The 17,245-nt window shown below is 37.3% G+C and overlaps 1 protein-coding gene across 1 annotated transcript in view; it reads right to left on the reverse strand.

Annotated features, from left to right (window-relative positions):
- Positions 1 to 17,245, reverse strand: part of CDC123 (cell division cycle 123) — a 42,883-nt gene that overhangs the window by 19,276 nt on the left and 6,362 nt on the right. Inside the window, exons 4-6 of the mRNA XM_045535336.1 lie at positions 17,157 to 17,189; positions 11,146 to 11,241; positions 8,973 to 9,079 (exon numbers count right to left, since the gene is read on the reverse strand). Of these exons, the coding sequence (XP_045391292.1) occupies positions 8,973 to 9,079; positions 11,146 to 11,241; positions 17,157 to 17,189 (236 nt within the window). The remainder of the gene's footprint in view (positions 1 to 8,972; positions 9,080 to 11,145; positions 11,242 to 17,156; positions 17,190 to 17,245) is intronic.

The raw sequence follows: 17,245 nt of genomic DNA on the forward strand, positions 1-17,245 counted from the left end.
ATTTTATGATCTTGGAAGTCAATTAAATTTCCCTGGCTGGCTTTTAGTCGCAGTGGCAGTAAATGGCAGTAAATGGTAGGGAGAATTAGGCAATTTCTAAAGTTCTTTATGCAATCAAATTTGTAGGCAACTTCTCAGGCCTCCTTTTCCCTTTCTTTCTTTGTTTTTGGTTAATCACTTGTTGCATACTGAAGCTCGGGGTATGGTATAGCTTCTAGAACACAGGTTTGAAAATGAAAGTGTAGGGCTACAACGAGATGGGTCAATTTTTCAAAATACATCCCCAGAGATTCCAATCCAAAGTCTGAGATGGGGACCAGACAGCTACGTTTTGGAAAAGGTGGTGCTGAGGACTAGCCTCAGCTCTAAACTGGTAAGAGGTTCTCGGGAAAAGGGCCAGGAGCACCTGTCAGCCAGTAAGAGGCCCGGTCAGTGGTTCTGCGCGATTCTTGGGGAAGGGAAGAAACGGGAAAAGGGAGGAAGAAGCATCAAATTGGAGCAGCTGGGACCTCAAGCCTGGCCTTCAGAGCAGCGGCTTCAGCTAGAAAAGTGAGTGAAGCTTGTCTAAAAGCTGCTAAGGTCACTGTAGGATTTGGCAGGTTGTCAACTGCTGGCAGGTGGCCACTTTGCGGGAAACCTCTTGAATCTGTGGCTAAATAAGATGGAGCTGAAGCAACATGATCAAGATGATCCTTGATCATCTCTTTTAATAGTTATGCATAGGCCGAGTGCAGTGGCTCATATCTGTAATCCTAGCACTCTGGGAGGCTGAGGCAGAAGGATTACTTGAGCTCAGGAGTTTAAGACCAGCCTTAGCAAGAGTGAGACCCCATATCTACCAAAAATAGAAAAATTAGCCAGGCATCGGGGTGAGCATCTGTAGCCCCAGCTACTCGGGAGGCTGAGGCAGGAGGATGGCTTGAGCCCAGGAGTTTGAAGTTGCAGTGAGCTATGCTAACGCCACTGCACTAGCTGGGGTGAGAGAGTGACACTCTGTCTTAAAAACAAAACAAAACAAAACAAAAAAATAGTTCTACATAGTAAAATGTTCTTCATTTCAAAAGACTCCCTGGCCTTTTTTTCCTACCCTAACAGCCTCAATATTTTAATTAGCAAAAATGCTAATTATTTTAAAAATTCTTTTATAAACATTTTATCCTTAAAACATTTTTCCTCAACTCCTCTTTAAATTCTAAATGAAAAATGTGTTAAAAATCCAGACAATATTATGAAGGATAAAAAACTGTGTGGTAAAAGAATTTTTCATAAGAAAGAAAAATATTTACAATGCAGTATTACTTTTAAACTAATAAAACAAGTCACAACACTGTATACAGAACAATCTCACTTTTTAAAACAAACTGAGACATACAGGACAAAACAACACAGTAAGTATCATAATGTTAACTAACAATGTTTTTTTCCCAGCAGTGACTATTAATTTCTTCCATTGTTCATCTGCAGTATTTCTAACATTATATTTATCATATTGAATATACATTTATATTAACCTAATTTTGAGGAATCAAAAAATACATAAAGTACAAAGTGTACATGTATTGCTTTATAATAAGAAACTCATTCAAGTTTACTTCAAAAGCTAATATTTTAGCTTCCAAACAACCAGTAGCTCATTATCATGATAAAACTGAACTGAATGCCTATCTTTTCTCAATTTAAATGTATCTTAAAGATACAAGGGAGATAGAAGGATAGAAATGGCAAAGAAATTAGAATAAACAAAATAAAAGGCATTACCTTAATGGTTAGTATTATAACAGAACTACTACCACTTCAATTTTTGAAATGTGCTTTTAACCATGTGGGTGCTGTAATTTTTATAAATCTGATAATGAGGCTAGTTTATTAGTAAGACATTATTCCATAAAGGTAGATTAAGGTTCTATACTTAGCCGTTTTAAAAATATTAAAGGAAAGCCAAAAGGAGCAATTTCAGGGTCTTTATCTAATTTTTAAAAATGCTGTTTACATTACTACAAACATTGATTTCAACCCTTGATTAATCCTCATATTGCTACTTCAAAACAGGTATACATTTTAATACACACTTGCAGTCTACCATCCTCTCACATTATTTTTAAATGTTGATTGCTTTAACACTTATGTTATTTTAAAAACTTGACTAGTTTCAGAGGGTAGGAGTAAGAACATATGTGGTATATAGGAGATTACTGTACAAGGCTTTTTCTTATTAAGATGATTAACCAGATGGCCAAATATCCTCCCTGGAAAGAGAGGAAAGCGCTGAGCCATCTTGCTAAGACTGGATCTAAAGGTCAACAACACCATTTTCAGGAGCTCAGCTGAAATGCTGAAAAGAACATTGTGTGTGAACATTTGGATACCATTTACATTCTTGAGGTACTATATTTAAAAACAAAAACTCCTAAATTTTTTTCCTGGATTAGTATTTTACACTAATTTGGAAGATTTCTTTTAGTTGAAATTTTTAACAAGGTACCAACAGAAAGTGGTATTAAACCAAAGCCATTAATTTATAGTCTAGTTTGAAAGGAGGCTCCTATGTTGGATTCTAAGCTCATAATTCTTGGTAGAATAATTATAGTTCCTCTAGCTAGCAATGAAAACTCTAAAATAAACACAAATGTTATTAAATAATAAATGTTACATAATCTACAATATAAATTACAAACTAAAAGAATTCTCAGATACAGTAACAGTAAAGATTTTATTTTGAAGGAAAAACAAAAGAGCAAAATCCCAAAGGTCTGCTTTGATGAGAGCTACTAAAAGCTATGGCAGCAGATTTTTAATACACTTTGAAATTAGCCAGTTAACAGAAATTTTGATGATGCTCTAAATCCAAATTTTCAAAAAGGAAAGAAAAAGGCCGGGCACGGTGGCTCACGCCTGTAATCCTAGCACTCTGGGAGGCCGAGGCGGGTGGATCACTCGAGGTCAGGAGTTCGAGACCAGCCTGAGCAAGAGTGAGACCCTGTCTCTACTAAAAAATAGAAACAAATTATCTGGCCAACTAAAAATACACATAGAAAAAATTAGCCGGGCATGGTGGCTCATGCCTGTAGTCCCAGCGACTTGGGAGGCTGAGGCACTAGGATCGCTTAAGCCCAGGAGTTTGAGGTTGCTGTGAGCTAGGCTGACACCACAGCACTCACTCTAGCCTGGGCAACAGAGCAAGACCCTGTCTCAAAAAAAAAAAAAAGGAAAGAAAAATGAAAAATAAAAAGGAAAAGAAAAAAGACATTGATCACACCACTGCACTCCAGCCTCAACAACAGAGTGAGATCCTATCTCTTTAAAAAAAAAAAAAAGAAAAAGAAAAAGAAAAAATGATGATAACCCATAACTAGAGAACTATGCTTAGCTAGTACTGATGACTAACAGGAGTGTTTTTTTTTCCTTTTATTTCTACTCAAATCATTCCCTCAACTTAAACAAGACTGAGGTTCCTGCCAGCCAGATAGTCTTACTATTATATAAGTAGGCATATTTATTATGCCCTAAACATGTCTGGAGACTGATACGGTTTTTTCTGTGGATGTCGTAAGAAATATAATGAAGGTTTCTACCATGCTGTTCCAAACGTCTCACACATTGAAAGAGGTCAAACGTTAACATGTTCAGTGATGAGGATGCATGTCTGAGAATGTGGGACCAAGGCAGCAGGGACAATTGGGGAAACAGGATGTAGAATACAGAAGATAAGGTGCAATGTGTTCTATGCTATGTTATTAATATAAAGAAAGGGGGGGAAGATGAGAAAGGATACACGTATAGTCATGCGTAGCTTAATGACAGGGCTATGTTCCGAGAAATACATCGTTAGGCAATTTTGTTGATCTGTGAACACCGTAGAGTGCACTTACACAAACTTCAATGGTAGCCTACTACACACCTAGGCTGTGTGGTACAGCCTGTTGCTTCTAGGCTACAAACCTGACAGCACGTTACTGTACTGAATACTGCAGGCAACTGTAACACAGTGGTATTTGTCTATCTAAACATAAACAAGGTACAGTAAAAATATAGTGTTACAATCGTATGAGACCACTGTCCGTGTATATGTGGTCCATCATGGACTGAGACATGGGTATATGGCATGTAACTGTATGTGTACTGCGACGGGTTGTGTTATGATAAAGAAATATACTGCACAAGAAAAAGCTGGATAGAGGTAGAAACAAAAGGCTACTCTAGTGGAAAACACTTAAGTTGAGGACGATCCTGTTTGTTGGAGGCAAGGGAGACTCCAGTACTGGTGATGTGATTTACAATATTCCCTACTCAAACAGTGTGAACTTTCTCTCTAATTTGGGCCAGTCAACATAGCAGGAGTGAGGAAGGAGAATCATTGTATTATCTAGAGAACATTTTTTGTGAATTTACCCTGGAAAATTTAGGTGTTAAGTAAATCCATTGACTGGGACCACAATTTCATATTTCATCACTAAAGCTTTATAAGTGGCAGAAAATAAAGTCATTAGTGCTCTAAAATGGCATTAGGTATTAGAAATAATACCTACTGCCTTTCGTGTTACTAAGTATTTACCAGAGTACAATCCTTACTGTAAGCTTTTTTCAAAAGTGGGAAGGTAGCTGGGAGCAGTGGCTCACACCTGTAATACCAGCATGTTGGGAGGCTGAGGTGGGAGGATCACTTGAGGCCAGGAGTTCAAGACCAGCCTGGGCTACACAGTGTGATCTGTCTCTACAAAAAATAAATACAAAATTAGCCACGCATGGTGGTATATGCCTGTAGCCCTAGCTATTCAAGAGGCTGAGGCAGGAGGGTTATGTGAGCCCAGGAATTTGAGGTCACAGTGAACTATGGTTGTGCCACAGCCCTCCAGCCTGGGTGACAGAACAAGATCCTGTTCTAAAAAAAAAAAAAAAAAAAAAGTGGGAATGCTACAACATTGTACCTCACAGTAAAAAAAAAAAAAAAAAAAAAAACCTAATTATAAGAAAAAATTTTAAATCATGGGCAGAAAAAGAACAGAAAATTTAGAGCCAGAGAAAAATTAAGCACCAAAGTTTGGGTGCTGCAGCTTTTCTTGCTGTTTAGAAAGCAAAACAAGAGTTTCAGTACACAGATTCTGTTTTTTTAGATTTTCACTGGTGGTGGAAAAGGAAAGATAAAAGTAAAATCATAGAGAATTAAGAGAGATTGGGTGTGTTCATTACAAATTTCATAGAATTTTTCTTCAAAATAAGATACTCCTGAAATTGTTTGCTGCTGAATTTTAGAATAACTAGTTTTGTAATAATCTTAAGAAAAAAATGTCTAAAATTTATGTTGAACATAGCTGAGTTTAAATTGCTAAGACATGTGAAATTCTCTGATCTCTAGTCAAATCTATTTCTCCTTAGTCATGAACCCCTCAGAGAAACAATGAATGTTATTCACTCACACAGCCCTTTCTTCTAAATGCCAGATGAATATCAAATTTTTTTTCTTGCCTACTTGGCCTACTGAAGTGATACTTCATCAATAAAATAATTAATGAAAACGGCCTTGTGACTCAGCAAGTTTAATCACATAATATGTTTATACCTGGGCAAATAATTCAGTCAGCAAATAATAATGTAGACAGATGACATTATCTGTGTCATACATCAACATCCACTTTTTAAAGCTTCTTGTCTATAGTAACCATTTGAGGAACAGGAAAAATAAACCCAGTACTTAATATCATATAGCAACTTACAGCCATGGCGGACACTACTGGTTGTCCACCCTCCAGCAGTCTGGCACCTTCAACCTGGCTCACGGAACCTGGATTACACAGACACTGGAAGCACTTGTGCTCCATGACTCCCTCCCTAATCCCAGGGATGCGTGTGTTGATTAATCTAAGTGGTACTCCAGGCCCGGCCCTGGCCAGCAGTATCAATGTATCCCCTGGGAACAGGTTAGAAAGGACAAGCTTGGGCCCCATTCCAGGGCTATCGAATCAGAAACCCTGGGGTGGAGCCCAGCAGTCTGTGTTCTATCAAACTCTCCAGATGGCCCTGATGTGGGCTTACATTGAGAACCTCTGGTGTAAACCAGTCATGGCAATTCTGTTCCCTCTGCCAACTGCTGCATCAGGCTGGGCAACTGTTTGTGTGACCAGTAAGAGCTGACAGGAACTCTCCTGGGAAGCTTGCAGGCAGGCATGCTTTACTCGTTCACATACAGAAAAGAATGAGAGGAAATATACCCACCTCTCCTATTTTTGGTTCAGATACTGTCATGTCTTCATGTGACAGATACTTAGAACTGGGGCAGCAATCTTTTAACCATTAGGTGATAAACCCAAAGACCAAGCCAATAAATCAAGAATGGCAGATGTGAAAGAATGAGAGAGCCTGGGTTCCTGGCAACCTTGGCGAGCTGCTGGATTTACCCTAAAAATACCCAATTTCCAGACTCCTAGTTAAATAATATATTTTTTAAACCCCATGCATGTAAACTATTTTTAGTTCAACTTCTGTTAACTTGAAATCCTGACTATAACATATTTGTTTCTTTAGTCCAGTCAAGCCTAAAAATAGTATAAACAAGTTAATCTCATATTTATGCTATATAATTTTATACATATATAATAATGTGATACTCAATGATAATTTTATTCTATTATACATTATCTTAATTGGAAACATTTTGAAAAGAATCTACAACTTTATTAAGTGAAAGTACAAAGAATTTGCAAAGTGATGTTATTAAAATTATATTTGGGTTTTGGTTCTACTGTGGGATGTTGAGCAAATTACTGAACAGATTTAGGACTCAATTTTCTAACTTATAGAAGGAAAGGATCACTGATATGATCCTGTCCAATCTAATGAATTATACTTATACCCTTTTAAGAGCTCGTTCACAAGGCCTTTGTGACAAACATTCATCTTTAATGAGTTACACCAATAAAGAATTTTTATGTGATGGCAATACTTACTGTTATGCAACTGACTTATTAATTGCTATGCAACTGACTACCAACAAATATTTCTAGAAAAGGGTGACACATTAGTGGTGCCAGCTAGAAGCCCAAAAGCTCAGTGCTCAGTATTTGCTCCTGCCAACATCGAATTATTTATACTACGAGAAGGATGACATTCTGTGGGTAAATACTCTAAGTCCAAGGCCTCACACTCACTTGCTTATTAACTTCCATGCAAAAGTCAAAAGTGCAAAACGCAGAACAACTGAGTGATATTTCTATCATCCACTGGAACATCAGTTAAATTAAGACAAAAAGGGAGAGGTGGGCTAAGAGGAGGTAGCAGATCGTTAAATTGCAAAGCTGATTTAAAAACCATCAGCCTCACAGTTAAAAGTTATTTATAGTTCAGTTTTGGAAAGGCAAAGGTGTCCTCATACTCTTACTGCAACTAATACTAAAGGGATATGAATATCCATGTCAGATGAATTAACAGGTAGAGTATTTTTAATGTAATATATTTCAAGGCCTCTTAAAGCATTAGATGTCAAAAAACTTTACAATGGAAAAAAAAGGCATGACTTTCTTCTGATCAGAGGGTAGTTCCTAGAACGTAGATACCACTGCATCATTACTATTATGAAATGAGGGCTACCAACACCCTACCAGTAACAGCTGTGCTGACACAACCACAAAGGTTGACAACTAAATGTCAAAACAATACATACTGTTCTTTAGAACCAGAAACACCAATACAGGTAAAATCCTTTTATAATAAACATGCGATACAATCACACTCATTGATTGTTACTTAACTCCTTTTCTTTAATTAATATAATACGAAAACAATATGCCTAAGCTGCAGAGCTCAGAAACTACAGAGCTGAGGCACCACTGTCATGCAGTGAACTTATTTATTCATGCCACACTCCACTTCAAAAAAGGACGTGAGGATGAAATGGGGTGAACTGGCAGGGCAGATTCAACTGGATGGACAGGGAGGAAACAGCATGCATATACAGTATCTTCAGCCCATTCTGCTTAGCTTCTAGATTTTACGATATGATTTATTTTAAAGGTCTGTTTAAAGATGAGTTTAACTAAGATAACTGATCTGTTTAAGAGGAGATAAGAGGAGAAGCCAAGAAGAATAACTGCTATGTGATGACAGAACAAAAGAAGCCCTACAGCGCAGCAGTGCAGGGGTTCTGTCTGCCTGCAGTGCAGACAGCACAGTCCAGTTCTCCAGCTATCGAGTGACTGGAAAAAGGAAGGAAACACAGCAATCCCACTTCTAGAAATTTATCCTAAGGAAAAAATTAGGCAAGCGCACAAAGATTTAATTTAAGGACTGAAGGACTATAGAAGAAAAGAGGATTGGTTAAACTATGTTACAGCTCTGCAGGGGCATGCCATTAAGGTAATGAAAAAGAACGAGGAATTTAAGTATTTAATGACATGCAATGATGTCACTATATACGAAATATACTGCTGACTAAACGTTATGAACTATAGGATCCCCCTTTAAAAAAAATCTGTATACATCAATGTGGAAAACCTCGGTAAAAAGAAAAAAAAAACAAGAATCATAAAAATAAAAAAAAAATAAAAAAATGTATATAGGTAGAGACAGGTATATTTTATCATACATTTGCATAGAATGCTAGAAATATATAGAACCAATTGTGCTGAGATCATGGGTGGTTTTATATGTCCTGTTTTTGCTTAGTTATAGTTTCTTATTTTGTTTTTCTATGATAAACATGTTTTCTATGATAAACATGTTTTTCTATGATGTATCAGTTTTATAATAGGAAAAAAATTACTAAAATGTTTAACGGGTACAGATACAGAAAACCCTTGATATTTAGGGACTTATTTACTGTAAAGGAAAAGGAAGTTTTAATAGGTCATTTTGGCAACATGAAATAGCTTTGTTATTTGGGACCGCAGTTTATAACTGTAGTAAAACTAATGGAATTTCACTTATAGTAAAATTTGTGCACGTCCTGAAACCACTGACATGAGAGAAGAAGAGATACTTACGGCTGAGTGAAGTCACGAGTGATGAAATCAGAACTCTTGAAAAGTAGAAAGATGTCGCTGAGGGTTTTACATTCCAGGGAACTATTCATTGCTATCCAGTATGCATCCTAAATAATAAAGCACATGCTATTTAGTATATGCTCCATGTTAGTTGCTATGAATATTGAGGCCTATAAACAAAATCAATACTACATACCACTTCAAAGGCTTAAGGAAGAAAGTCAAGTAAATTTTAACAGTACTGTAAATGTTAAATTACATCTCTCAACAACAAAGAGCATCACTATTGCATGTCACTCAGTTATGAAAACTGAGATGCCAGAGTCCTCCTATTTCAGCCCCGGCCCACGCACTTCCTTTTCTTAGTGATGATAGAGAATGGGGAATAAGGTATCAGAAACACTGACACTTCAGCTAATAGACTACAGTGGTAAAGAAAGAGCCTGCCCAGCTACTCTCTAAGAAAAAAGAGACCACCTCCCTCTCTCCTTCCTGTTTCTGGGAAGACAGCCAAATACCTGCACTTTGACAGTTGGGGCAGTTAAGCCGCATGTCTACCAAATCTGGGTGAGAAGGAAGTGAGATATTCTGAATCATTACAACTTTAAATGGTGAATGTCTCACACATATGAACAAAAAAGGGAAGAATAGCAAGCACGGTAGGCACAAAGTTTAGTGGAACATGATGAAAAATGACAGAATAAGTAATTTAAAAAACACCTCTCCTGCAGTCAGATCAGACACAGGGCAGTAATATAATATGAGCAAAATAATGATTGCAAAAACCTATCCAGTTATCCGCCCCACATGGAAGCAAAATACTGGCACATAGTAGGTACTAAATAAATAACAAATTAATGAACAAATGAATAATTTACAACCACAAATAATCTACCCATCTTAAGTAAAAAGCCTCAACCCAGTTCAGCAGCATGGAATGACTAAAAATAATGCTCATATATAGATGAAAAGTTGATTGTAAGGAACTACAAATGAACTCAGTAACTTCTTTCTAATAACTTCTTTATAATATCTCCCAATGAAAATGATGATGAACTTCTGAAGATAGCATATTGAACATACACATTTAATTCCACTGAAACAACACGTGCATGGCAAACCATGCAGCTGAACCAACAGGATAGTTATTAACTCCAGGGAAAACAAAATGTTACATGAGAAAACATACGTAATCCAGATGTGTACACAGCGTTTGCATAATCACAGTAAGTGGAAATGTCAAATACTGATCTAATCAAAATTTGCTAACTATGATAAGGATAGTGTAATAGAAAGAAAAGGGGACAGGATATAAAGGAGCTGAATCTCTCTGGTTCACAGTGGGAAGGCAATAATAAATACCTACCCTGAAAAATAAAGAAACAGAGGTAAACAACAAAAGAAGGTACTGAAATATTTTACAGTGGTTGCCTCTGGGGAGCACGAATTAGAGAAGTAAAACAGGTGTCAGGACCAATCAATTTTTGTAGCAAGCTTCCAAATCTATCTGAAATTTCAAACTCCGTACAGGTACAGTATAATTACTTTTAAAAAGGAAAAATAAAAATGAGATTAAGTACAAGTTATCATTCAGTTTAGAATAAAAAAGAAAGGCATATGAGATGATTTTTGAAAATGCAAATAAGTCCTTTTGATTCCTTAACTGAGTTTTGCAGACATAAAATTGTTTTCTATTGGATTTAAAAAAAATAGAGAATTTTTCCCACAGGCCTTAACTTTTACAAAAATCTTGTCAATGCAGTGTTAAAATAATAAAACACAATTTAAGAAAATATCAGTTGATTTCTCAAACTGCTCTATTTATATAGCCTGTGACATTTTTATTATTTTTTAACAGAGAAAAATTTTTCTGTTAAACCGAACAGCTAAACTTTTGGAAAGGGCAAAGTAAAAATTTCCTCAGAATTCTACCACGATCAGCAACATGAGAAGTTGAAACTGTCTTTTAGCAGAATATACAGTATTTCACAGACCAGGAAAGTGTATAGCAGAGTCAGGAAGATAAAATAACAGATGGAAAATAATAATAAATTCCAGAGTATATTTTCCTAGGATTAGGAATATAATTAGACCTTCTGTGGGGACATAAAATGAAATGAATAGCAAAACAAAGAATATTCAAACAATAAGAGGTTTACTTATGTGTTCCTACCCTTGGAGCACTCCAGTTAAGTTTAGGAAAGACACTGCCCCCCAGGGAATTGATAGCTTCCTGGACTTTAGTGGTGAACTCAGGAAATTCTGGTGCCTACAGAAAGAAAGAAGAAATATTTGGGCACGTCAATATCATCACAGTAACCATGGAAAACAAGATCAAAACGCCAAGGTTATAGCTTGGGGTATAAAAACAGAATTTAGAATACAAATTACTACCAGGATTTTTGAACCCAGTTAAATAAAATCAGTGATCAAGTACATGCATCAGAAAGAAAAATAAAATAACCAGCTGTTCATATAGCACTTTCCAAAACAATCAAACCCACAAAACTAAAAAGACAGAAGTCACTAGGCATCTGGAGATGTGAGGAAGGAATGAATAGTGCTCTGTACCAAACCCACAAAACTAAAAAGACAGAAGTCACTAGGCATCTGGAGATGTGAGGAAGGAATGAATAGTGCTCTGTACACCTACATAAAACCAGTAGTTACCAAATGAAAAGAGACAGGTAGAATATCACCTGTCCACAGACTCCAGTTCTCAGAAGTAACACCCCCATTTAAAGGGCCAGAGTCTTTCCATTTGCAGGAAATGTGTTAGACACGCAGTATCCCCAGAAGGCTTTGTGAGAATGAAAAATAACTGATGTGGTAAACTGTATTTAAATACTAGTATTTCCAGACAAGTTGTTTTTTGTTGGTTTTTGGTGTGTTTTTAGAGATAGGCTTCTGCTACATTGTCCAGGCTGGACTTGAACTCCTGAGCTCAAGGGAACATCCTGCCTCAGCCTCCTGAGTAGCTGGGACTATAGGCGTGAGCCACACCACACTGGGCTTAGACAAGTTTCGAAAATACGACCTTAGTCAAATCAAAATGTTCTCTCCTTCTTGATTGATTTAAAATGCATATTTTATATAAGCAGGTGACCGAAATATTCTACATGTTCAAATCAACTAAGAAGTAAATAGAAATAGTGCTTTGAAAAGGAACTTAAGCTTGATGCCATTATGCCCTGCCTCGAGCTTTAGGTCACTGGCAAAGGAGCTCATGGACAAAAGCTAGAGAAAAGAAAAGAGGTGGAAATGGAGCCTTCGGGAGAGACAGAAATACAGGAACACTAACAGATTCTCCAGGGTCATTCGCTCCCATTATCCCCTAGAAAAGGGATTGCTGCCCCCTAATGGGCAACTGCAAGTTCTGAAAACATCAGTGAGCAATTTCTTCCATAAGGGAAAAAACGTTAGACTAGGTCTAGAATTAGTTAGACTGCACATTCCAAAATTAAATCAACAGTTTATGTGGATCCCCAAGATCTAACCCAGTTATGACAGAGAAAAAACTTTGCCAAGAGTCTGGGAAACAGACCAAAGAATAAGTTTCAAAAAAGGGTAATATATCCCTCAAACTAAAAACGAAAGGCTAAGGAATAAAACAGAGAGAGCTTAAGGCCCAGTTAGGCTACCCTTCTCTCTGGCACAGATAAATCTGACCTCTAGACCGGGTAACAACAGTATCTTTTAATTATCTGATAGGCTGCCACTGTATCTGCCTCCCATTATACTCCTTCAACTTAGATACATGAAGTTAGAGTAATTTAGAGAGGCTTTCAAAATGAGTAATAGTATTAACAGATTTTATTTTCCATTCACCTCTCCCACTTGAAAGGATTTTTTTTTTTTTTTGAGACAGAGTCTTACTCTGTAGCCTGGGCTAGAGTGCCGTGGCGTCAGCCTAGCTCACAGCAACCTCAAACTCCTGGGCTCAGGCAATCCTCCTGCCTCAGCCTCCCGAGTAGCTGGGGCTACAGGTTATGCGCCAACATGCCCGGCTCATTTTTCTATATATATTTTTAGCTGTCCGTATAATTTCTTTCTATGTTTAGTAGAGACGGGGTCTCGCTCTTGCTCAGGCTGGTCTCAAACTCCTGAGCTCAAATGATCCGCCCGCCTCGGCCTCCCAAAGTGCTAGGATTACAGGCGTGAGCCATCGCCCCCGGCCTGAAAGGAATTACAATTTATGTCAAGCCAGTAATTTCCTCATCATCACCTGAAGCTGCTGAGCTGGCCCACAAACACCACTTATCTAAGATCTACACTGGCCAATATTTCCTGTAAGCAATCGGCAGTTACACAAATTTTACAGCATGAAGGGATTCAACCTTCAAAGACAAAACAATGTAATTATCCTATCCCATAAAACTTGACATCTAAGGATTACATTATATTTATGTATTGCATTTGTTCATTTGTTTCAGAGACAGGGTCTCACTCTGTCACCCAGGCTGGAGTGCAGTGGCACCATCATAGCTCACGGTAACCTCGAATGCCTGGGCTCAAGTGATCCTCCCACCACAGCCTCCTGAGTAGCTGGACTACGGCTGTGTGCCACCATACCTGGCTAATTTTTAAAATTTTTTTGTGGAGACAGAGTCTTGTAATGTTGCCCAGGCTGGTCTCACCAATTCCTGGCCTCAGGCAGTCCTCCTGCCTTGTGCCCAGCCTGTATTGATTCCCTCAAATCCTCAAAATTATTCAACTTTAGGAAATCCTGGCATAAGGATCCTGAAAGAAATTTAATTATAAAAAGTTTATGGATAGTTTTCCGTGGAAGGCCATGTATTGCCCACATTTCCACCTTTCCAGATTATCTGATTCTAGCTAGGTCTGTGAGCTATTTTACAGCTTGGTAAATTGTAGGTAACTGACAACAATATGAACTAATCCTCATGGACATGCAACTGCTATCTTGTCTGAAGAGGTTTGATTGTTTTCTCTCCTGCCCTGAAGGGACATTTCATACAGGAGGGAGGTAAAACCAGTTTTGCCTCATTTACAAAGCCATTTCAATATTCCTGATCCATAAATTTATGTCTTGCCTTGGGATTCTCTTTTGAACCAGTTCTAACATCTGACTGGTTCCCTCATGAGTTAAATAAATCTTCAAGATGCATTGAATAGTTTTACATCTATATGGGAGTCATGATTTTACCGTTTTCTGAAAATTATCTATAAACAGATTTTACTAATATATCTTTTTAGCTTTAAGCTCATAGTTCAACTAGCCAATTTAAAATTGCTTAACATCTCAGCTGTCTGGGAAAAGTTCCCATTGTAAGTGGAAGAGAATCCACACTTTTAATGTGATTTCCATGGACTCTCTCTGATCTAGACTCACCTCTCACTTCTCCATCCTTCCAACCTCACCTACCAAAGCACCCTGTACCATACTCATCCGGAAAGGGTAGGTGTCTTTTTTGTTATTTAATTTTTTTAGACTTAAGAAATGTCTTAAATATACAAAAAACATGTACCTACATTCGTAGATTCAAATAGTCAACAATTTGGCATATTTGATCCAGACTTTTACATTTATTAAGGGAAAAAAAATGAGGTAGAATTCAGACTCTTCTCTCCTTGTCCTCCTCCTTAACCCTTCCCTCTCTCCCCACAGGCAGCCACTGTTGCAAAATTGGGGGGTATTCTTTTATATTCATGATTTTATACTTACCTGTACCCATGCATAAAATACAGCATTCAAAATATTTAACATAAATGCTGTCATGTACTATGTTTACTTTTAGCAACTTACTTTTTTAAAATTTGCCCATCTCAGTTATTTTTTTTTTTCCATTTTTAATGGACTGCTTTTGCACGTACATTAATGGCCGATTTTCCATTCACCAATACTTCGGATTTTCCTACCCCCATCCTGGCTCACATCTAGCCTCCACTAAGAGTGTTCTACCATGAATGTTCCCCTGCCAACTCCATTTAGTTCCACCCAATAAACCCACTTTTTGAAATTATTAACTTTTTATTTTTAAATAATTCCAGAAACATAAAAAGAGTATTTATATATACATAAAATGTGCATTTTTTTTCCTAGAGAGTAATTTGCAGTCACCATGCCCCTATATCCCTAAATACTTCAGTGCATAGCCCCTAAAAAGCTAATCTAACATTCTCTTACATAAGAGTAATATTATCAAAATCAGGGAATTAACATGGATACCATACCTATTAGCTAATCTATAGATCTTATTCAAAATTTACCAATTATCCTAACAATGTCTTTTACACCAAAAGAAAAATCAAAACTTTTTATCTGGTCCAGGCATCCAGTCTAGAATCATGCACTGGATCTAGCTGTCATGTCTCCTTAATCTCCTTTAATCTGCAGCAGTTCCTCTCTGTTGTTCTCATCATTTATGATCTTGACATTTTTGTAGGGAACAGGGCAGCTACTCTACCTAATTTCCAAAATGTTGAGTCTGTTGCATGTTTCCTCGTGATCAGATCCAGGCTGTGTAGTTGTGTCAGGTAATGTGTCCTTCCTGTACACACACATTTTCTAACTCCAGTCCTGAATGTCTCCATGAACTTGATTCCTTTTAATGGAGAATGGTACTTAGAAACCAAGATCAGGACACTAGGTGTGCTCATTGCTACCATAATGTCACATGTCAAACCTTAGTGAAAGTCTGGTAAATACACACACATCTTTATATTATTAATTTCTATATCTGTCCATCCATATATATTTAAAATCGTGCGTTAACATTGATAAACCTTACCACTTTTAAGGTCCGGGTCAAATATCGCGTATCTCTTCAGGCATTTCCAGTGCCTGCAGCTGTATATGCTCTCTCTGTTCTGACAGCACTGCCATCTACCCCCTACCTGTGCACCTCTCCCCACTGGTTCACAAACTCCCTAATGGCAGGAATCAAATCACATTCATCTTTGTTCATCTCACTGAACCCAGCATAGTGCCCTGAATATGGCAAATAAATAACATTTACATTGAACTAAATGGAATTTCCATAAAAGGAGAGGGGTCTGCATGGCATCCGGAGTAAACAAAACATGCAAACTTTCCATGTTTGTGTTTGTTGCCATGCTTCATTTTTTACACCTAAAGAAATACGGCAGTTTGGAGCATCTCCACTTTATTTTGTTGTACCCTGGAAATTCCATCTCTTTCATTAAAACAAACAGAAATAGCTTCACATTTTGAGCTGTATTAGGACCTACCCTTCCCTAAAACTAGTTTCCTTTTTTTCTGTCTTTACATTTACTTGTAAGGAATTTTACAAAAACATTTCTCTTTTAACTCAAGGTATAAGGAGTTTTATTTATTTATTTATTGACACAGTCTCGCTCTGTTGCCTGGGCTAGAGTGCCATGGCATCGGCCTAGCTCACAGCAACCTCAAACTCCTGGGCTTAAGCAATCCTTCTGCTTCAGCCTCCTGAGTAGCTGGGACTACAGGCATGCACCACCACACCTGGCTAATTTTTTCTATATATTTTTAGTTGGCCCACTAATTTCTTTGTATTTTTAGTAGAGATGGGGTCTTGCTCTTGCTCAGGCTGGTATGGAACTCCTGACCTTGAGTGATCTACCTGCCTTGGCCTCCCAGAGTGCTAGGATTACAGGCATGAGCCACCGCGCCAAGCCTCATTTATCTATTTTCAGAAGTACATTTTTTGGTTTCAATTATTCCTTTTACAATCTCTATTAAAAAAATTTTTAAGTTGAATATCACAACAGCAGTTTTATCTCGAAAGACTATATAATATGCTTGATCAACTCCTACATTTTTATATAAAACATTGGTTAAAGTTACATACTTCTCTATTTTTGCTTGAAAGAGATGAATTTTCATGTCATTTAAATATACTTGAATTAGTAAATATAGATTTTCACTTTAATTTAGGTTCCACAGATCTGGGAACCAAAGAGTTTAACATTAGGCTTGATTCCTTCTTGCAGAGCTTAAGAGAAATAAGTCAATCATCAAATAAGAACTTAAAATATTTCCTTTGTAATCAAAGGGAAAAAGAGAGTAAACCATATTTGTCTGTTATGCAATGATTCAAGTTAAAATAGTAAATAACAGCCTACAGAGAGAAAGATACTTGAAATAGTGAGTACATGGGAATTTCAAAGGGTTATGCATTTAAACCTTGACGCTAACCCTTAGTGATAGCGTGAATCTCTTACCGTAAGCGTGGCTGTGTTCTCATCATCAGACCACTGTGTGGAAAAGAGAGAGGACAGAAACAAAACATTACACTTAAGTACTGCACGGG

This window comes from Lemur catta, chromosome 1 (genome assembly GCF_020740605.2).
Source record: "Lemur catta isolate mLemCat1 chromosome 1, mLemCat1.pri, whole genome shotgun sequence".
NCBI classification, from domain to species: Eukaryota; Metazoa; Chordata; class Mammalia; order Primates; family Lemuridae; genus Lemur; species Lemur catta.